We start from the raw sequence: 22,022 nt of genomic DNA, 5'->3' as shown, positions 1-22,022 counted from the left end.
CTCTTCAAGTTGTGCATGATGCTGCTTTCTATGCCCTTCTGCTGTTTTGGGGAGAGTGTTGAGCTCAATATAAAAATGGTGTTTAGGAGCTATCAAGACACTTGTGGGAATAATAAATGGGGGGAAATTGCTTTTTCTTTCTGCAGTGCAATTTTAAACTGGAACGTATTTCTCCAGTGGAATGTTTTGGAAATGACTAATGGTTTTCCAATGCTGCATCTGAAAAGATTTTTCTTGCTTAGAGTAGGGAGATTGGGACATCTTTAATGGGAGAAAATGCCCTTATTTTCCAAGATAATTTATTTGAATCCACCTATTATTGTTACCAAATTCTTAGTAATGTGATTTTTTTTTTACTCCTTGATTGAGCTTCTCACATTAGAATGGTTCTGTTATGCTTCTAGAAGTTAAAGAAGAAGTAGTCTCAGCCTAAAAAAAAGAAATTGGAATATAGGTTTTAGATATCAAGTTCTTAATTTCTGTTGTCTGCAGTATCTCTGAGTGTGTTAGATAGAAGCTGGATTTATATAAACAAATTTTAATTTCCCTGGTGTTTCTAGAAGGTTTTCAAACACCATTCTATAGCAACCTCCAGATAACATACATGCCTTTGTAAACAATGTCTTGTACTGCTTCCTCAGGAAGACAAGGAATAGTTTGGTTGATAAAAGTGGGAGGACTGTGGGATTTGCATTCCTTTAAGACAAGTCCTGAATTCTAGCAGCTATTAAAATGGCCAGCATAGATATTTCTTTCCTGGAAGTTTTGGTGTGGATATACAGGAAACAGTTTGTGTAGTCTTGTGATTTGTGCTTGCTCTTCTTAAATAGCACAAACTGCTTAAAGGTTCATCTTGTGGGACTGCTGCAGGATGCAGGGGAACAATGGTTTCATCCTGATTTCTAAGATGCTTTTGCTGGAATTCAGGTTAGTGTAGTTTCTTTTGGAGAGCACACTTAAGATGACTGCAGCAGATACTGCAAGTTCTTCTTGCTACAAGTGGTTTAGTGACGTGAATCATGTTTCAGATGAAAGTTAGGATAAGATAAACAACTACCCTATCCACTGGTGTAAAAAGGAATTAGAGTCCAGAATTGTGAGGTTTTTTCACATCTGTGTACAAATTTAAAATTTAGGTATTTCTGACAGAAAAAAAAAATCCTGAGAATCTAAATCTCATTAACAACTTCTTGAAGAAGTGATTGTTGCCCCTTACTCAGCATTTGGGAGATGGCATCTTGCAAACGGTATCCAGTTTTGAGCTTCTCAGAAAGATCCTGACATAACCACATCAATCTCTGAATCCAGTGGAGGGTCCCCAAGAAATGGAGAGGCTGTGAGAGCTGGGTTTGCTCAACCTTAGGAAGAGAGAAGGCTTAACTAGCTGGCTGCAGGATATAGAAGAAATGGGGCCAGACTCTTGGAAGCATGTGGCAATAGTAGGAGAAGCAACACATGTCATTTGGAGGAATAGGAAATTTTGATTGCACGTAAGGAAAATAATTTTTCACACAAGGGTGGTAAAGTACTGAAAGAAGTTGCCCAAAGAGGCTGTGGAATCTCCATCCATGAAGGAGTTCAAGAAGTTCAGGATGGTTGGACGTGGTCCTTGGCAGCCTGCTGTAAATTAGCCCTGCTTTGAGCTGGGGCTTGGACACAATGGAGGTCCCTTCCAGCCTTACAGAGGTGAGCTCATGGACTGCAGGGGAGTTTGTGCAGGTTTGGACGTCAGCATTAATCCCCAAACCCCTGTGAAGATGTGTGCCTTAGGGCTTATAGCAGGTACTCTGAGGCCTACATCAGACCTGAGGAAAGGAATTACTGCTTTCCAACTCTTGCTTGGTTTGATCATTGACTGTATTTATTGTGTCAGTAACGTAAAAGTGAAGTGAGAAGAAAGTTGTGTGATCTAGAAAAGACTGCAACCTTGTTCACATATTTTCATTGACAAAACTCTATTTTTGAAAAAGTGTACCTCTGCACAATGATCTTTTTCTACTACCAAATTCAGTTATAAAAGACTGTAAGCCTTTGTGGAAGGAACAGCTACTCAGCATTTTCCCTGGCTAAATGAATATTTGCGGTCATCATATTAAATTGGTAGGTGTAGTGCCAGTGTTGTGCTTGTTGAGAATCTGTGTGTCTGTGCTGGTAGGAAAACAAATGCCTGTGATAGCTGCTGTTATTATGGGCTTCTCTTAGATTTCAATATGTGCCACTGAAAAATTAGTTTGGGTGAAGTGTTAAAATCTGTTGATTGTATTTTGACTGCCAGTTCAAATTCAGCTGGTGATAAGCCTTAAATGCCCTTCACAAATTGCTATAGATGTATACAAGTTAATTTATTTTTACTATACTTACTTGAGTGATATGTTGTATTTTTCTGTCTTAATTGTACAACAAAACCATTTTTTTTCTAAATTTCATGTGTTCAATTTGTTGGGGGGGACAAAAGCTTTATTTATCTATTGACTTCAGTTTCACTAGGTGGAATGTAAAGCATTGGCCCATCTTCAGTGAGGTTTCCAGTTTTTTGTTTTGCCATCATTAAGAAATGAATCCTAGAAAAAGAATGTTTTTAATTCAAAAGTATAGTTTTGAAGAATACTTAGGGTTGAAAAGTTTAGGAAGTAATGGGGTTTAATGTCCATAAAAATGAGAGCAGATTCTGGAATATGTCAGGAAATGCTTTCAGAGGTGTCTGAGAGCCTGGAGATTGACTTGTTGGGGAAGCACTGCAGACCTGGTCTGTCTTTGGAAATCTTTATTGTAAATCATATTTAGTATTCTGTGTGCCTAAAATCTACTAAACATAATAGATAAAATTACATGTGAGGTTCAAGGTAATTTAAGGTAAAGAATTTAAAAATTCTTCTAATTTAAAAAATTTTAAAAATTAAATATTTTCTTAGATTAAAAAAAAAAAGAAAAATAGTATGTTCTCAGTATAATCCAAATTGTCACCAATATGTAGTTAGCAAAAAGCACCAAGTTTTATTGCATGCTTTACTTGCTAATGGAGGGCAGGGGAAAACCCCAGCCCAAACAACTTTTAAATGTTACTAAGATTTACACTGTTTTTGTGGATGTGGTAAGTGCATCTTAAACAAGGACTGTCAAATTGGTTGTGACTAACTAACTGTAAATAAAAATATTTGCTAATACCTGTCAAGAAGAACAGATCTTTAATTAAAAATATACTCTTAAAGTCTGTTTTATAAAACAAGTTTATCTCCTGTGGGTTTTTTTTTAAAGCTTAAAATGTGATTCAAACTGGTTAATTCTAACTTTGGCAGTAAACACTTTGTCTTTTTACCTATGCAACAATCTGAGATTGAAAATCTAAGCAAAGCAGTGCAAGGAAAAGGGCTAGAGGTAACAGTAAAATTACCACAGGGTATCTAACATTTTAGAGCAGCTCCTTTCATGAAATTCTCACTGCTGTGATTTCTGTAGTGCTGATTTCCTCAATCCTTTGTGATGAATGTGGCCACTTTTGCATACGGAGGCACACTCATGGATGTGGTCTTTCACAGTGTGTTTCTAAAAATAGAAGCAGCAAACCTGTTAGTAAAATTTCTGCAGTGTGTGTGGTATGTGGCAGTGAGAAGCTACTAAATTTTAATAAGAATTTAGCAAAGTTGTGTTCCAGCATAAATAATCTTTTTAATGTGTTTACATGAAGTCTGCCAGGCTCACGTGAATTTGTTCTTCCTGTCAGCATGAAATGAAGTGGCCTTTCTAATACAGGGTGCTGGTCCTTTCCTGGGGTAGCAGCAATAAGCAATTGGCCTGTACTGGTCTCGTACTTGGGCACTATGTATTGCACTTGTAGCATCTTCTCTCCCTGAAGTACAAGCTTGCCATGCAAGGTGTGTACCCAGAGTCCTTGGTAAATCCTGTGTGTTGTCTACAGTAGCATCTGCAAATGTTCCTGTGTTTGTGCACAGCTTTTGTCTTCTCCCCCACAAAGGATACAGAGTGTCCAAAGGAGGGCTACAGAGGTGGTGAAAGGATCTAGAAGGAAAGCTTTGTGAAGAGTCGCTGAGATCGCTTGGTCTGTTCAGCCTGGAGAAGTGGAGGCTGAGGGCACACCTCATTGCAGTTACAACATTCTCAACAGGAGAAGAGGAGGGGCAGGCACTGATCTCTTCATTCTAGTCATCAGTGACAAGACCCAGAGGAAGGGCATGAAGGTGTTCTGGGGCAGGTTTAGGTGGGATATTAGGAAAATGTTCTTTACCTGGGAACAGTGACCCAGGGAAGTGGTCACAGCACCAAGCCTGGCAGAGTTCAAGAAGCTCTTGGAGAGCTCCCTCAAATAGGTGGTGTGACTCTTGGAGTTGTGCTGTGCAGGGCCAGGAGTTGGACTCGATGGTCCTTGTGGGCCCAACTCAGTCAATTCTGTGATTATCATCAGACTCTCATGTGTTCTGCTTAGACCAGTGTAGTCCTTTCTAGCAGTAGCTGTGTGATGCTGCTGCAGCTCAGTAACTGCTACAATACTGTTTCATGTGCTTTGTTTTGCCAAGAGTTTGGCCCAACACAGGCATTACCTGTGGCTGGTTCTTTGCTGCCTTCTGTAAGCAGCTGAGTTGTGCTCTCTGATTCTCGTGCAGCTGAGTTCCTTAATGTGATGGTGCTCTTCTGCATACAGGTACTCTGCACAGTACAGGAAAGAGAGTTGTAGGTGAGCATACACATCATTCTTCTGATCCATGTGTTTAAGTGAACTCTGACTGTTCTTCGTGCTTGGATATGCTGTGTATTCTACTTCAAAGGTCATGGCTCACTTTATGATCATAAAGCATGTTGAAATCATAAAAGTCTTAATCTTCCACACCTTTTTTCTCTTCCCGATGAAAGGAAATTAGGCACTGAACTGTAGCCACCTTCTTTCTTGGTCTCTGGAACTGACGTTGCTGTTCTTTTGCAGCAGCTTTGGAGCTTGCAGCATGTAAGCCTTCATTTGAAGGCTTACATGCTTGCAAAACAAATAGGCTTGTATTTAATGTGACTACAAATGTCTCTTCTGTAGTCAAATTCTAGAGATTTTTTACGGTCATATGCTTCATGAGGAGTTTGTGGAATTGCATTCAGTCTTTAATTTTTTTTTGATTCAGCTAGGATAACACAAGCTGCTCAGCTGATATTGTAGCTGACACGCAAATTTAAGGATGTATTAATACTAGTGGAAGAAAAATGAGAGGTGAAATTGATTGGAGTATGGGTTGGATCAATACTGGTATTCCTAAAAAGCTTTTCTTAGTGAAATGTTGGGATTGACCATATTGAATAGTTTGTTTTAGTTTTAGCATTTGTTACAAGCACAGGCACCTCCAGAGACCTGGAAAAAATTGGTATGTTTTTATTTTGATAAAGTTTGCATATAGATTTGGGTCTCTTAGTTGTTGGTTTTTTTTTTTTTTTTCAGTAACTACTTTTTGGTGCTTGGTAACCTCAGATCCATTATCTTAGAATGTAGTCTTTTCTCATCTCTTCCAAATGAACTTCCAGTTACCTGGGAAAGACATTAGAAGCTTTGATGTGATCTCTAATTATTCAATACTAGGTCATTTGCAAAGCAGTCACTGCCAGTTTTCTGTCTGCTTATCCAGAAATCAGCTGCTGGTGGGCAGGCACAGGGGGCAGGTGTGTAACGTGCCTGCTCCTGAACAGCTGCTCTTCACAGCCTGAGCTGACAATGTGAGCATGCAAACTTCTACTTGTAATTCCCCAAGCTGTGAAACTGTGCTGGTTGGAGCTGCAGTGTGTGATCTTCCTTGTACCTGGATGCAACAAAATTCGATAGTTTTGTGCACAGGAGCCATAGTGATACAGTTAAGCAATTCTGAGAGTAATAGAGAGGGGGTAGGTGGCTCTCACGGTTTTTCCTTTGCATTGTTGGCTCTCTGATTCTGTGATTGTCATGGTGCTGCTGCCCCTCCTCTCTCTCCAAAAGCTGCTGCCTCTTGTTTGCTGAGCTCCATCGAATGACTTTGTGGAGCAGTGCTGTTGAGGTCTAATGAATAACCTTGTGCAGACAATTATATTTCCAACATGGATCAGTTCAGTGTTGAAGGGATGCTATGCTGATAATGAGATTTAGTTGCTTTAGTTGTACTAGCTGGAGGCTGGTGCAGGTGGCTCAGAGTAGGAGTGAGTGGGGCAGGGACAGTTTCTTTGGCAGGTGTGTTCATGAAGAGAATGGTGTGTCAACCTTTGGCCTGCACTAAAGCCTTAAAGTGCCAGCACTTGAGCTGCAACGTGGTAAGCAAGTGTTCCTACACTTGTGCCAAAGCCATGGTAATTTTCTGCCTTAAGCCACTGCTGTATGCAATGTGTTTTTAAAATAATACTTCAGTATTAAACCTGGCCTCAAAGCACTGCAATCTAGTTACCTGCATCTGTCTTTAAGTGCTGCGCTAAAAGAGAAGTTCCTGCTCTGTCTTTGCTATTTTGTTTCCATACGTCCACCTATTAGTAAGCCCCCACAACTACTGTGTCCAAATCAAGGATTTGCTTTGCTTAAAACCATGTCAGAGGAAGGGAAGAGGTAGAAATGACTGTCAGGAGGGAAAGTGCTGTTGTGGTTTATACTTGGTGACTGTGCTGCTATAGCATAATTGTATTGCTAAGAACAGCCCCTTGCTTCTGAAAAATTGCTTTCATGATATTAGTGACAGACATAAAATACAGACTTGTTCCAGCACCTGAGATGAGCAGGTATCACTTTCCAAGTTATTCAATGTCTGGTGATGCCAGCAAGTATGTGTGCCTTATTGATTCATCAACTGTTGTAGAGGTTAGTATGATTCTACCTTACTTTCCCATATGATAGTATGAGTGACATAGGTGAATAACTGGTTTTATTCTGTCACCTGTCTCACACCCCTCAAGAATTATTTGCCGTTGTCTTTTTTGGATGAATTTAGGTTCAATCTCTTTCCTAGGTGTTGAGGTCTTTTTGATTAGTACATTTTAAGAAATACATTTCTTACTTTTATATATATTGGATGCCACACAAAGGGGATTTATGTCTTATAGAATGTTCTTTGATATGTAGCTATTTTATTATCGTGCAGCCATTCTAAAACTTAGCCAAGATATCCATTTGCATCTAATGGCTAGATTTCTATGTTTTCATTCATTAACTTATGAGATCTGATCTTTAACTTAACAATTCAAAAAAGTAGTATAGTTAAAACCATGATTTTTCCCCCCACTGTTAATATTGGGTGAGCATTTGCCCTGTAGCTGTGAAGTTTTTCTGTAACAGTCACAAATATTGCATATTCTAGTAATTGTACTTGAGACAGACCTGCTGTATACACTAGGCAGCTGGTAAATCTCCTACCTTCAGATGACATGTACGTAGCAAGATGACTTTTACTGTGGATTTTATACAGAAAGCCATTCTTTGTTCTGTGTGCTGACATATATGCTGTGTTGAGACTCTGTATACAATGACTTTTTTGTCTGTGGTGTCATGTCCGCCTCATGGATGAGTACAGTGTTTATGTCAGCATCTTTAGGCTAACAGCTACAGAGATACGTGGATTATGATTGTTTTGTTACACTAATACAGGCTTCCAAGTCTGAGAATATATTGTTTAGATCAATAAAACTATTACTTTCTATTTTGTTTTTCTCTGTAGTAACCCTGGGACGTGTCATTGTTCTGTTACTTGTGCTCTCTTGGTGGAGGCACTTTTTTCATTTTGGTTTGCCTAGATGTGAGCAATGCTCTGTATGTAGATTTGCAAACTAAATAGTTTTAATGAGATGTTAGATTAAACTACCCTAGATTGGTAACTGTGACTTGGGTTATATCAGCAATTTGGCAACTTCATATATAGAGGCTGGCAGTGTTTATCAGTAATGGCTGAACATAGCTGGAAGCTGTTTTTTGCTGAGTGGTGGGGATGCAGAGCTGGGGACTGCTCTGAAATGTCTGCCTTTTTTTCAATTAATACCCCAACTGCCTCTCTTTAAATTTTTACTATAGATAAATCATATTGTGCACAATGGAGGATTATACAAAAGGCCTTTCAATGAAGCTTTTGAAGAAACCCCAATGCTGGTTGCTGTGCTGACCTATGTAGGCTATGGCGTTCTCACTCTCTTTGGATACCTGCGAGATTTCATGCGGCAGTGGAAGATTGAGAAGTGTCAAAATGCAACAGAAAGAGAAGAACAGAAGGTAACCACTGGGAAATGGGCTGAGGAATGTTCATGGGAAATGGGCTGAGGCTTGAGTGTTTCTTTGGGGAGAAGTGGTGTTCAAAGTTTTCTGCTGTTTTCCTTGTCTTCTGGATGCCCCAATTGCTATACAAATAGTGCTGTGTTATAAAAAAAATAATGTTTCTTTTGAGTTATTTTTCCTCAGAATAGTTTCCTCATCTGTCTCAGTGCAAAGCTGCATCAACAGTTAGATGAACATACAGCTGCAGAAACAAGAGTTTGGGAAAGAGAGATTGTATATTCCAGCATCAGTACTTAAAGAAAGGCTCTGGTTTTAGTTTCACACCAATGGGAGGCTTTCTGATGCTAATCTGATGACTGAGTTTTGATTTAGAAATGTTATTAATTCTCTTTATCTGAAGCAGTTGCAAAGAGAAGCTTGTGGGTCAGATCCAGAGCACAAGCTATAAAATTTAAAATTCTTTTGGCGTCCAGAACACAAGCAGGTTAGGTGATGAGTAATTTGAGGTACTGAATAGTGCCTCACTGATAGTGATTAGAAAGAATTAATTCATGTTACGACCCACTCACAAAAGCTTCTGTTACCAGGTGAAAGGTCTTGCCTGCTTCAGCAGTTAGCCTGGAATGGATAATTCTGTTTTTCACTACTTGTAAATTATTTTTAGGGATCTTTATTCCCCACTGGAGTTACTTGTTTTTAGGAAGCTATTGCTGAAACATGAAGTTCACAAGGTTTTTTTTTTTTTTGCTAACTCCTTATGTGAGCCCTCTTAGAAGAGTGTGACTACCAGTGAGCTGTCTCCAAAGGTCTTATTCTTGCTGATTTGGGTTCTCTCAAACTATTTTTCTCAACTGCTTTGCAGAGCCAATGTGGCTTATAAAATGTTAAAGGAGTTCCTTTTCCAGTTGCTGGTTTCTGGTTCTCCGTGCAGCCACAGAAGCAGTTGGCTAGCAGAAAATAGCAGGGGGCAGAAAGGATATCTCAGTAAGGCAAACAAATAATCAAGGGTGGCAGGAAGGAACTAAAAAAGGGAAGGCTTCTTTGGAGCCTTTTTTTGGAGACAGCACTGGAATAAAGTGCATGTCTTTTTACAGTAGCTAAGGACCAGTGCCTAAAATGACCTCACAGTAGCTTCTTTCTGTGAACACTGTGAGGTAGAATTAAGCAGATTCAGAGTAGGGCACGAAATTCCAAAATAGAAGCATTCTTACGGGAGTTTAATGACTAAAACGTGTTTCATATTGGTTAAAAGTACAGGAGTTAAAATTTACACAGTTGCTAAAACTGACTTCTGAGTGAGTGAAAAAAGGAGGCAGCAGGTCTAATTCAGTAGCACATTATTGATATTAGGCTCTAAATAGAGATTGCCACAGAGGACCTTGAAGCACAGAGGTTGTTAGCAAAAGGTTATCCTAGTCCTAAAAGAAATGTGGCCTTGAATTTTTTTATAAATTAACTCAGCATTGCATCTTACCCTGAAAGAATTGAAACTCTTTCAGTTTCTATGTTGGTTACAGCTCCCATGAGGAGATGCACGTATTCTGGTTTTGTTTTGTACATAGGATGTCTGTGGATGGAGCTAATAAGAAGTGCCAGTGAATACTGCGTAAGAATGAAAAATAGGAAATCCTGTTTAAAGAAGTTTTGGTGTTGGAGAAATCTCAGCCTAGTGTACTTCCCCAAATCATGTCTCTAGCACTTAGATTGTAGTAGCTGCTTCTGCTATCAGACAAATAGAAAAGCAGTCACGTGACGGCTGGAACATGCAGTACTTATCCTCACCCTTTGCTGCTTTAAGCTTTGTTTGCTTGCAAATGAATTGATGAGAGCACATTGCAGCACGTCTAGTGTGGGAACCAGGGGTTATTTTGGTGCAGGAGGTGGAGGGAGAGGTGTGTGCTCAATTACTTGTTTTGAAGTTCTTTTCTCCAATATTTGAGTCTCTCTGCTGGATGACAGCCCAGTCACCTTTTGGTAAGGGAATGCAGGTACTAGTGTGTAAAAAAAGTTCAAAACTTACCTTTTTATTGTTATTAATATATGTAAATCAGAGAACCCCTGTGATTACACTGGAGTGCTTTCTGGCAGATTTGTGGGAATCTTTCCTCTGTGTGGAAATTAACCTTTTTTATTACTGAAATTCTCAAGGGCCAACTAGGTTGTTATGATTTTCTTAAGTATCAAGCAAAAGGATTAGCCTTACCTTTTTGAAATAATTAATAATTGAATAGGTAAAAAATTACAAAATTATGTAGTGTGAGGAAGTATTTTGTAAAGGGCTGAATGAACTTGTTCTGAAAATCATGGAATTGAAGTATGTGGATTTTCTGTGGTGTGTTTCTGAAGGTGTTTACATTTAAAAGCATAACATAAACTTAGGTCCAAAACAGTATTAAAAACAAACACAAGGAAAAGACTCAGTTTTTCTATGTTATGGAGGACAGTTTATTTTAGTAGAGCAAATTCTTCCTTAAATCGTCATTTAACAGTATAATCTTACTCTGCATCATAGCTAGAAAACTGCAAATTTAACCAGCAGAGCAGAATTTTGAACAGGTTTGAATTACAGCTGTTTCTGATGGCAGGTAAATTCCTTGTAATTTATTACAGCCATGCATTGATATCAATGATTCTAAGAAAGCCTAATATTCACTCGGTGTTGAAACACAAAAGGGTGAAAAGGGGCAGACTTTGCTAGTACTGATTTCCAGGAAACAGTTTCATGGGTTTTGGATTTATTTAAAATACATCCAGCTGAGCTTTTCCTGGAAACCAGTGTTGTGTAGCACATCCTCTCTGAAGCATTACTGGTCTATTTAAGGCATGGGTAAATGGCAAGATTAACAATTCTCAATTACCCTGGAATCAATTTATGCATACCAGTTTAATGTGCTGTCTAGTCATAAAATATAGTTAAATCTGCAAAATGCTTCCAGGATTTTACAGGCCGGATGAAAATCACTTTAACCTTTCCTCCAGCCTGATTTGCCTGTTGATTACCTTCCATGTTTTGTGTTTGGGAGTGACTCTTAATGGGCCTGGTAACTCTCTAATATACTGCTCCATGCTCTGTAGCTTGCCCAGCTAGAACATGTTGCTAGCATTTGGGGTTTTCAAGACATGTTCACAGGAGTCCAGCTGTAGGAATATTTCAGGGGCAGTAAACTGGAATTGTTTGTTCAGTGTTGTCTTAGCATCTGTGTAGCTCATCGGGGGCCTCCTGATGATACAAAGGCTACCCACAGTTATTGCTCCACTTTCCTTGACTCACACAACAGCAAGGTGAAACTAGTCTTTCTGCTTCCTTTTAGAGGCCTGGAATTTGTTGCAATTGTCTGCTGGATTTCTGTTCAGAGTCAGTTCTGTGTGTGTTATCAGAGAGCACGTTATGTGAATTCAGATAAGCCTGCTGGTGCTCATGGCACCATTTGTTAGCTTAGGTGCAATGCTGTGAAAACTTGGCTCTGAAAGTAGCATAATCACTGCATTTGCATGTCCCTGTGCCCTGAGCTAGAGGCTACAAAGCTCTCATTATGACCTTCACTTGTTGCAATATTCATTTAGAGTATGATGAAATAATGGATTCCCAAATCACCTATGCTAAGGTGTTGCACCCCAAGGGAGAATTTTGTTCTTCCCTTGACTGGCTGTGCTTTTCGTTGAAATTGCTGTGCTTTTCAGGCTTCAGGGAGACCACTAGTACTTCAATTTCTTCTTCAGGCATCCCCTCAATAGGGTATGTGTTCTAGGCTGAAATTGACAGGAATAGAGCTGTTTAGGATTTTTTTAGCTCCATAAATGAAAGAACTTACTGCTTTTCCTCCCTCTTTTGGGTCCAGTGTTGCAGTTGACTGTTTACTCAGAAGATTGCTCAAAGAAGCAATTCCTAGAATATTTTTCCTCTGATTGAAAATGTTTAATCTCAGACTGATATTCTTAGGGATCCTTACAGCTAGGAAGAGTGTTGGATCTGAAATTAGATGAGAGAACTTGATAGAAAAATAACAAGATCTGAAGATAACAATAACAATATTTAAAGGTGATAGTGGTTGCTTCCAGTTCTAGGATGCAGTTGCAGCAGAGCACTGTGGTTGCATGTGTAAAAAATTTTAAATAATGGAATATGCTAAGTTGGAAGGCACCCACAATGACACTGAGGCCTGCACAGGACATCCCATTACACCATGTGCCTCAGAGGGTTTCCAAACTTCTCCATCTGTGTCAGGCTTGGTGCTGTAACCACTTTCCCTTGGGAGTCTCTTCCAGTGCCCTCTGGGTGAAAATTATGGATTGATAGAGTTCATCCCTCCCTTCCTTCCCAGGTGTTTATTTTTTTTGGTTCAAAGATTGAAAACATTAAATTAGCATGAGGAATTCAAGTGGTCTTTTTGTTGTACTATCTACTCTTCATCTGGAATGCCACACTGTAGAAGGATGGAGGAGGTAAACAAACAAACAAACCAGCCCCCAAACCAACCAGCAGACCATCTGCTCCTGTATGCCAGCTCCAAAAGAGGGCTCTGAAACTCCAGAAGTCAGTATCAGTTTATAAAGGTACAATATCCTTACCCTTTGTTTTTTACATTCTCAGATCTGTGGGTCGTGAGAACCCCTCAGTGGGGTCAGGATCACTGAGGAAATAGACAATCCATTTTTGCATTATGCCAAAATAACATTTCCTGCTTGCTCTATTCCAAGGAACTTTCTCATGAGACCTATCTGAGGATGGTTTGTTGGAGGGAGCAGAACATGTATAGATAACAAAGGAGTTGGCAGTGTGCTGGCACCTACTTAAAGCCCTTTACTACAATCCTACAGCTTGGTACTCCAAAAAACTAAAGCTAGTGTCCCATATTAAACCTTAATTCTCTTACCCATAATTTATTCCTGGAATTCTTGTTGACTTTTAAAACATATTTTTTCTTTATCATGATTCAGTAGGTTCAGAGAACTTCTCTTCCTCTCAGTAACTTTAAACTTAGTTCTAGTGATGGCTTTTTCTTAAAATAAAATGTTTGTGTTACCTATACTGGAGGTGCCAGCCTGTAGAGGATGATTATCCTTAAGTCACCAGTTGAGCTTGTTACTGTTCTGGCTTTGTCAGCTTGGGTTTCAAAAGAAAACTCATCTGATGAGTAATCTGAAGTGAGACTGGGCTGTATGGACCCAGGCATACCTGCTTGAGTTGCTAGGATGGCTCATTACCAGCCTCCCCCTTCCAGCCAAGAACCTTGGCTAAAATACCAGTTGTTTCTCAACTCACACAGTTGGTGTGCTTGGATAACTGTGCAAAGCTGAAATCTTGTGTGTAGATGGTTAGGAGGAGGTGAAAATACTGAGAAGCATCTCAGTAGATTTTAATTAGATTTAACAAATCTCTCAAGTATTGATCTTCTAATGTGCCAGTGTTTCTTTTTGGTTTCGCTTTCCCCACCCCTCTTCAAGTAACATAGCAGAGGGTTTGAAACAATTGCAGGTAATCATTTTGATTTTGTGTCATGAATTGAGACAGGAACATGGAAGAAACAATTGCCCTTCTGTGCATCTTAGGACCTAGAAATTTTATTCCCACTGTCCCTTTGAGAAAGGACATACTTGTGATTCTCTGAAAGAGTGATTGCTAGCTAAATTTGGGTTGTGTTTCCACAGTTGAAATGATGGAAATGAATATCTTTGTGCCTTTTTGACACAGGTAGATCAGAAATGGGTTTAGCAGTTGTATCTGCTTAGAAGTTGGCACTTTTGGGCTTGGTCTTTTCTGTGCAGCTGCTGATAGGAGGATGCAAAGGTGTGGACCTAAATGTTCTTTACTCCAAACTGCAAGGACAAGGTTGTTAAATCATTAAAATAGGAAGGTAATGAAAAAAGTACTCCTACAGGCAAGCATTGTAAGTAAGAGCTTGTAAGTGCCTGTTTGTGTTTTTATTAAAAATCTGCCATAAATGCTCCCAGTTTTGCTTTAGTGGTACAAATATCTGACACTACAGTACTTGGTGACACACTCTGCCTTTCTCATACTGCCACCAAAAATAAAATTCCCATCACAATGTTTGCATTTTTCTTGTGAAAAACAGGAAGAAATGCTCAACTGGCTCATACCTCTGTAATAAATTCTACTTTTTCCTTCTGTAGATGATTAAAAAGGTGGTGATTTTTTTTCCCCCCATCAGAAGCAAATGAATTATGCATTCTTATCTCTACTAAATGTCAAACTTTCTTTAATTAAATAGTAAAAAGGAAATCTTGTGACTTTAGGGCAAGAAAAAAATGTTCTTGAGTGCTCAGATGTCCTTGCTGCCACGGTTAGTTTGACATTCTTGTGTTATCCATTCAAGGCAGTCACTTTTCCTGGAAAACATTGGAAAGGAAGCTAAAATTCAGGAAAGGCTCATTCATAAAAATCATGTGGGACTTCTGTGTTGATAAGCTGTGCAGAAGAGAGGTACCATAATGCAGCTTATTAGCTTCTATTGAAAACAAAAAATTGTGGAAGTTCTTATGGCAATGTGTAGAATAATGCTAGTGGTGCTATATTAAATGCATTCCTTATGCACAGAATAAAATATGGTAGAGCACCTTAGTTTTCCAAAGTCTTTGTGTATTCAGTACAGCAATGTTTGGTGCCAAAAAGCCCTTGCATGTTCCCTTGCTCTGCTTAACTCAGAGGCTGACTGTAGCTCTCCTGCAAAGATTATATGCCCATGATTTAATGAAGGGGGTTATTTTATATTTTGTGTTTTCCTGAGTTTTTCCATTATGCCAGAATGACAGATAAGAATTATTCCTGCTACTCTTATTTTACTGTCATATATATTTTCCTTTTACTTTGAGTGCTTTTGATGTGTTTCAGGACTTTGTCCCATTGTACCAGGACTTTGAAAATTTCTACAACAGAAACCTCTACATGCGCATTCGGGACAGCTGGAACCGTCCAATCTGCAGTGTGCCAGGGGCCAAAGTGGACATGATGGAGAGAGTTTCCCATGACTATAACTGGACATTCACGTGAGTCAAAACTGAAGAAAACACTTGCAAGAGCTGCCTTAAAATACAGGGTCTCTAAGAGCAAGTTGTAGGGTGTGAGGTCAAAGGAGCAGTGAATTATGAGCTTTATTATGAAAGTTTGAGCTTTCTAGCAGCTTGAATCAATGAATTTTGCTCTTTTGAAATAGATTTAGCCACCAAGGTGAAATAGATTTAGCCACCAAGGTGAAATAGATTTAGCCACCAAGGTGATACAATCTTTTGGCTGCCTTACTGTATTAAGATTTCCTGGACATACACCTGTAATAAAATTAATACCTTTGTGCATATAATGTTAATACCTGGTGTGGATATATTGGATTGCACTGCTGCTTGTGACTTTGTGGTGATTGAGAAGAAGTTCTGCCACTTTAAGTAAATGCTGCTGTCAGCAACTGTATTTGACATGATTGTTTTGAGTCAGAAGTGAAGTAGTCTGTAGAAACAAAATGAGAAATACAATAAAGGGTTTTTACAAATTGGAAATAACGTATCACAGGTTTGATGTGAAGAGGTTTGCAGCACAGGACTTGGTGAAACTACTTATGTCTCTTCTTGGCTTTCAAGGGCAAAAGAATTAAAATTGATTTTTTTCTGCTGAACTTCTTCCTTATTCTCCTTGTCACGTATTGTTAGCACAGAAGTGCCAGATGTGTTTCCTTTCTGCGGTTAGAGGATATCCCGCTTGAGATGCTGCCAAGTTAATTGATCTAGAGGTGTTATTTTGTAATTGAAAGAAAACTTGTATGTTTCTGGGATGGAGGGAGGAACATGTCAGAGCAACAGATGGTTTGAGAAGCCTCAAGCAATTTCATGTGTGATAGCAAATTCACCTGTAAATGTAAACTCTTCTGGGAGTTAATTTGAGATTGTAAGATAGGGAGAGAATCTTTTTAACTGATTGTTGCAGTTTGATGAGAGGCAGTACTGAAATAATTTAATGTTTGGTTCTATTGAGTTTTAACATTTCAGTGTATAGTCTAGGAAAGTGAAGTAATAATCTTCTGGTATAGATAATTTTTAAAATTTTGGGTATCCTAACTCGTGCTATTTTTAAAACACAGATACACAGGGAGAGTGATAAAAGACATCATAAATATGGGTTCCTACAACTACCTTGGGTTTGCACAGAAGACTGGGGCTTGCCAAGAAGCAGCTTCTGAAGTTCTGTCCCAGTATGGAGCTGGGGTGTGCAGCACCCGGCAGGAGATGGGTAAGTTGGAGGATGATAATGTGTTCCTGAATGTTTATTTCAGTCTGTATCTGATTGCAGGTCTTTAAAACATTAGTTGTTTCAGCATTGAACTTTAGTCTAACTGATAAAGCAGCTTTTACTTCAGTGAAGACAAATTGACTTCCTGGATTTAGTTTATGTTGCACAGCAGTTGTTTTACTTACGTTTTCATATATGGGGTTTTTTCAGTGTTCCCTTATGGGCCTTTAAATAAAGCACAGCTTGGTTGGTGGAAAATCTCTTTGTAGAGTTTAGCAGTAGTGAAAGCTTCTCCTTACTCTGAATTTCCCATTTGTTTTATGTGCAGGAAACTTGGACAAGCATGAGGAGCTGGAAAAGCTAGTTGCCAGGTTCCTAGGTGTGGAATCTGCAATGGCATATGGAATGGGATTTGCAACCAACTCTATGAACATTCCTGCTTTAGTTGGCAAGGTATGGCTTAAGTCATGGACAAAAGCTCACCTAGGAAAGATTCTAGTGGTTAATTTTTTCTAAAAGCTACTTGTTTGCTTTTGTTTTTCCTCAGTGGCAGCCCCTGCAGATATTCTCTATGGAGACAGACTGTAGGTCACAGAATGCATCTCTAACCATTGCAAAAATCTCTTTGAGAAACAGCATCCATGGGACCAGTAGCAGCATAGAACTTTCTTTCTGGGAGAAAGCCTGGCATGTTAAGGCTTGCTTCCTCAGGCTACTCCTTGGTGTGTGAGATGGTGGCTGATTAACAGACTGATTGGCTGAAGGTATTTTGGTGCTTTTGAAGCACTAAGAACCAACTATGTCAACTACACAGATAAGCTGAGTTGCATATTGGTACATGGAGAATTTATTATCTTTGAGTGACAGCTAAAAAATCCTTCCTTGGAAGAAGCAGAAAGGTTGTTTGAGGGAAATAAGGTTAACTGTAAAGACTCGTGATGTTTATTGTGTGCCCCATAAAACAGGAGACAATTAGTCTGAGTGTCCAGTATTCTCCACCAGTGCTATTTTAGTTATTGGAAAATCAAATAAAATTGAAATTTTTCTTTGCTTCTTCTTGATGCAAAATACATGTTCTCTTAGCTCCTCCTTAGAGTAAAATAGTGCAAGTACTGGAATGGGTTGTTTTTGGTTTTTTTTTTGGCAAATTATTCACTGTCAGCCTAATACTGCTAGTCTGTTGGAATTCTTTGCCCCTGTCTGGTGAATTATTTTGAATTATTTTGCTTTTATTTAATTTTTTTTTCATTTCCTGAGATTACTTCCTAAATCTTCCATGTCTGATATCTACAGATCATAAATTTTCCGTCTTTTTCTTCCTGACAGCTTTTCCTGGTGATTGATTTTCTTTTGCATTAGCTGCACTGTCTTCCTGTATGCTTTTTTTCTTTTTTTTTTTTTAAACAAGGAAGTAGCACTGTCTACATAATGGCCCTTTTCTTTTGGTCTGTTTTAAATATCAAATGCTTTGCATATTAAAAAAAAGACTTTTTTGAGTCTGATGCTAGAGAGAAATTCAGTGCTTCAAATCTAATCTTTCTGGAGTCAAATACTTCTGCAGTGCTGTGAATCTGAGCAATATATGTTGCTTCTGAAATGTCTTTTACCTGCATGTTTTGGTTCTTTGTCTTTCCACATCTCTCCAGTTTTATGTTCAACAGAAAAATTATTCATAATTTCTGTGAGACCTTTCAGATTCAATACACACTGTACTTAATGTACTTAAATGTACTTAAATGTACTGTCAGGTACATTTAAGTAGATTGCTCGTTGTTGTCACTACAAATGACTCATTCCTGCAAACTTACTCAATCTTTTTTTCTATGTGGAGCCCTCTGTATATCTTCAATACCTTCTTCAATACCTTATAAGAATGCCCTTGAGACACCTTACTCAGATCCTGAGTTTTCACCTTTGAACTTCAGCAGGTTTTACAACCATTAAGAGAATCTGAACAGTAAATTCCAAGGCATGTAACATACCTTTTTTATGCAGCTCACTCTAGTAAACCAACTCTTGTCATAAATGGTGCAGCAATCCCTGCTGGTTTAGTCATGAGGATACTTACTTTATTGTACACTTGAAATAAAGTAGTAAGAAGCTTTTGCCTCATAACAAGACAGGTGCCCTTATACTCAAGTGAATACTCCAAACAGAAATTGCACTCTGGTAAAGAAGAGAGTTCTTGTTGGATGAACCATTTTGCTGTTCAGAATGTTCACTGAATGTTTTGTTTGGCTGCCTGAAGTTGCTTCTCACTGCACATTTGATTTCTTCATTGTCTGCAAATAAGGAGACATAAATCCTGAATTTTGGCACCACCCAGTACACAATTAATTGCGTGTGCGCTACCTGTTTGGCGATGTTTAGTAAAGCTCAGAGATTCTCATGCTTGATTAAACTCTTGGACTGTTTGTGTCTTTTTGCATGTCCTACTTACATTTTCAACTGCAAAGCTGCTTGGAACACAAGATATCTTCCAAGTTATTCTGGGCTTCTGTATTACTACTTAATTAGCTAAAAACAAGCTGCTGAGTATAGTTGCTCACATATACTGGACCACCTGTTCTTTTTCTGCTCTGTGAAATCCTGAAGCACTTAGTTTATGTTCCTACTGAATCTTCTTTTAATAACAACATATACAGTCTGACTAGATCCATCTTTATGCCATAATTTGATCAGAATTAGTCAGCAAAAGGAATTCAAAAGCTTCATCATTATTTAGTTGATCTTAATTCACTATGCCTTGTTAACAGCAGCCTCTACTAAGCACATGCTGAAAATAAGTATAGTTGGTGTAGACTGAAAGCTGTATTTCAGCACTGTTAAAGCATTACTAAAATCAGATGTTTCTGCACCTGGTGGTTTTCAGCAGTAGAGACCCTCTGTTCACAGCCAGTTTGTCACGTGCCTGATACACTCATTGGCAAATATGCTGAGTCTAGGCCACAGATAATGGGACATTTGAAGGTTACTAAGTCAGAGGTTGTTAGACCATTTGAGGCTAACCTAGACTCTCAAACTTGCCTGTTTTAGATTAAGTACCATTAATATAGTCAGTATAACTAGGTAATAACACTGTTCTGTATTGCCTTTAGCACAGAATTTTTCATCATAGCTCTGGATGGAGAGAGACTGTACAATTGAGTTAGAACAGTGATGCTTGAAGGATATTTTTTTGGTTGTAAGAAAGCACATTAATTTCCACATATAGGTGAGTTTTAAATTAAGTGCTCAGGACTGAATTACACAATTCATGTACATAGCTCTCTAGTAAAATGTGGCATTCACTTCAGTGGGCCTTGCAGGATGTGGTGGTAAGCCTGTTCTTCACTGACATATTTTTCTAGAGTCCAAGTTGTGTTATCTCCAGTTCCTGTTAGCCTTGTCCTGAATGCTTTCTCAAATGTAAATTTGCTGATAAATGCAACTGAAGTCTTATCACTGTAGTAGCATCACTCAGTTTGACATACAATCATCAGTGATGGCTATTCTGTGCCATTGCCTTATGTAATCCATTGCCTTCTTTCCAATGGCAGACAGTACTAGACTAGTTACTACTTCTTCAATTTCAAATTCATTTGTTTCTAATTGAATGTCCTTTTAGCAGAGGGTGAAAAGAGGCTGCTGCTCATCAGTTTGTTAAATCTACTTTCTCCACCAAAAGCTTGTCCTTGTTTTTAAGGAAAAGCTTTTTCTAGGCAATGAATTTCTTCTTTTCTTCATTTTTTTTAAACTATCAGTTTTCCTGCTTTCTACCATTTAAGAAGGATACTATTACTGGATTATTATATTCACTTTTCTTGATACAGTAGTGTTTAACAGCCATGTCCTCTGATATATACTTACTCTGTCTGATGTAGTAGCTCTAAAGAGCAAACACTAGTTGGAAATTTCCATACTTCATATGCCAAAGTCTCTGAAACATGTAATGTGAGTGCTTGTAGCAGCAGTATGAACATATGGCATTTGTGACAATTTCTGGGGAAAACTAGTCTCTGGCTTTCTCAGAATGTAGAATGTTTCTAGGGGCATCACAGTTCTAGTGCAGAGACTTTGAGACTCTGCACTAGAGGGAAATAAGGTTAACTGTAGGGCAAAGTGCTCCTGTTGTCTGGGACACTCCTGGTATAACTGTAGGCAATGCTTTTGACAGTCCCTTCTAGTAATTCCCATTGCAGAGAAATCCTCTTGATTCCTCCCTCATTAAGCTGTTATAAGAGAGGCGTGGAATGAACATGCTTCAGTGTTAGATCTTCAGCATCTTGACACCCTTTCTAGATTTTTAACTGAGCAAAGTCACTTCTAAAATTGCAGCATGTTTGCATAGTAATTGGAGGGAGCCAAGGTTATTTAGAAATATTGTTGCTTCCTTATATATTAATCCCCCAATATACATACATTCCTGTAGCCCAGTGGTAATACTGTGACTGAATGTTCAGCATATCAGTTATTGACCTGTAATCATCACTGCTTTCAAAACATACATATCCTGTTTTAATGTTTGTCCAAGGATTTATCGTCTGAGCTTTTCTTGAAAAATTAAATTAATTCAGTATCATGTTTAGTGGCTTCAGAAAATTTCTCCAGTTCATCATGCAATTCTGTTTTCCACTTTCTGTCTCTTGTATATTACCTCCATCTACATGTGGGTTTAGTCAGTGATTGCCTCCTAATGAAAGTAATAGTGCAACACTGAGAAGTCCTTTAAACCTAGGTCTTTGGTGTCCTGTTTCTTATCAGCACTGTCGACTTGCTGAGTGAACTGTGGCAAGCTGCTCTGCTCCCTGTTTTACCTGACTGCATAGGAGGATGAGTACTCATCAACAGCATGAGATATTCAGAGATTCAGCTGCAGGACTTCCAGGAAAAGTGAAACTTTAGTGTTTCTTTCAGTTAAGAGCAGTTCTGTATTTTTATTTGCCATACTAAGGCTGCAACTTGGATCTTAGCCAGTCTTGCCTGGACTAGTTGGAATTTGCAAGTAGTTGGAGTTGCCTGCATTTATGTTGGAATTTTTTTTTCTTAAATGATCTTGAAGCGCTGCAGAGCTGAAAGGTTTTACATGCTTGGCTGTGAAACATAACCTTTTCAATATATTCTTCTTTCCCCTTTTAATTCAGGGCTGTCTGATTCTGAGTGATGAACTGAATCATGCATCACTAGTGCTTGGAGCAAGACTGTCAGGAGCAACTATTCGAATCTTTAAGCACAACAGTAAGTATCAGATGGTGAACTCTGCTTTTCTGCAGATGCTATAGATCAGATGCAATATTTTCTATCTTCTGGTAGCTGAAAATCCAATTTCATGCAAGGAAATCAATTGCTAGTTATGTAAAAGGTCAGAGGACTGCTGCTACTGAAGTTGAATCATCCTGAATCAGATTTTTTTATGTATTCAGTCCCAGCTAATAACACTTTTATCCTGAAGCTGTTCTGGCCTACATCTTCTGCATATGGAGGAGAACACGCCACACTTTGGCAAGTCTAGGGACACTGGTGTTTTAACATTGTTTCTTGTCCTACCACACTTGGGTAGCTCAGCATGGTTAGATTATTCTAACAGTGTGTCACATAATG

At 38.7% G+C, this 22,022-nt stretch overlaps 1 protein-coding gene across 2 annotated transcripts in view; it reads left to right on the top strand.

Annotated features, from left to right (window-relative positions):
- The window catches only part of SPTLC2 (serine palmitoyltransferase long chain base subunit 2), a 72,267-nt gene that overhangs the window by 3,054 nt on the left and 47,191 nt on the right, over positions 1 to 22,022 (top strand). Inside the window, exons 1-6 of one of the 2 annotated variants that reach the window (XM_054275809.1) lie at positions 5,793 to 5,871; positions 8,009 to 8,203; positions 15,057 to 15,211; positions 16,294 to 16,442; positions 16,771 to 16,895; positions 21,566 to 21,659. In XM_054275809.1, the coding sequence (XP_054131784.1) occupies positions 5,794 to 5,871; positions 8,009 to 8,203; positions 15,057 to 15,211; positions 16,294 to 16,442; positions 16,771 to 16,895; positions 21,566 to 21,659 (796 nt within the window). In that variant the 5' untranslated portion in view covers position 5,793. Of the gene's footprint in view, positions 1 to 5,792; positions 5,872 to 8,008; positions 8,204 to 15,056; positions 15,212 to 16,293; positions 16,443 to 16,770; positions 16,896 to 21,565; positions 21,660 to 22,022 lie in introns of those variants that run through there. The other variant, XM_054275808.1, reaches the window with a different exon arrangement.

The sequence above is a fragment of the Melozone crissalis genome, unplaced genomic scaffold, assembly GCF_028551555.1.
Source record: "Melozone crissalis strain CALT ecotype California unplaced genomic scaffold, PUWL_Pcris_2 ptg000018l_1, whole genome shotgun sequence".
Classification (NCBI taxonomy): domain Eukaryota; kingdom Metazoa; phylum Chordata; class Aves; order Passeriformes; family Passerellidae; genus Melozone; species Melozone crissalis.
This window is presented reverse-complemented; position numbering and strand designations above follow the sequence as displayed.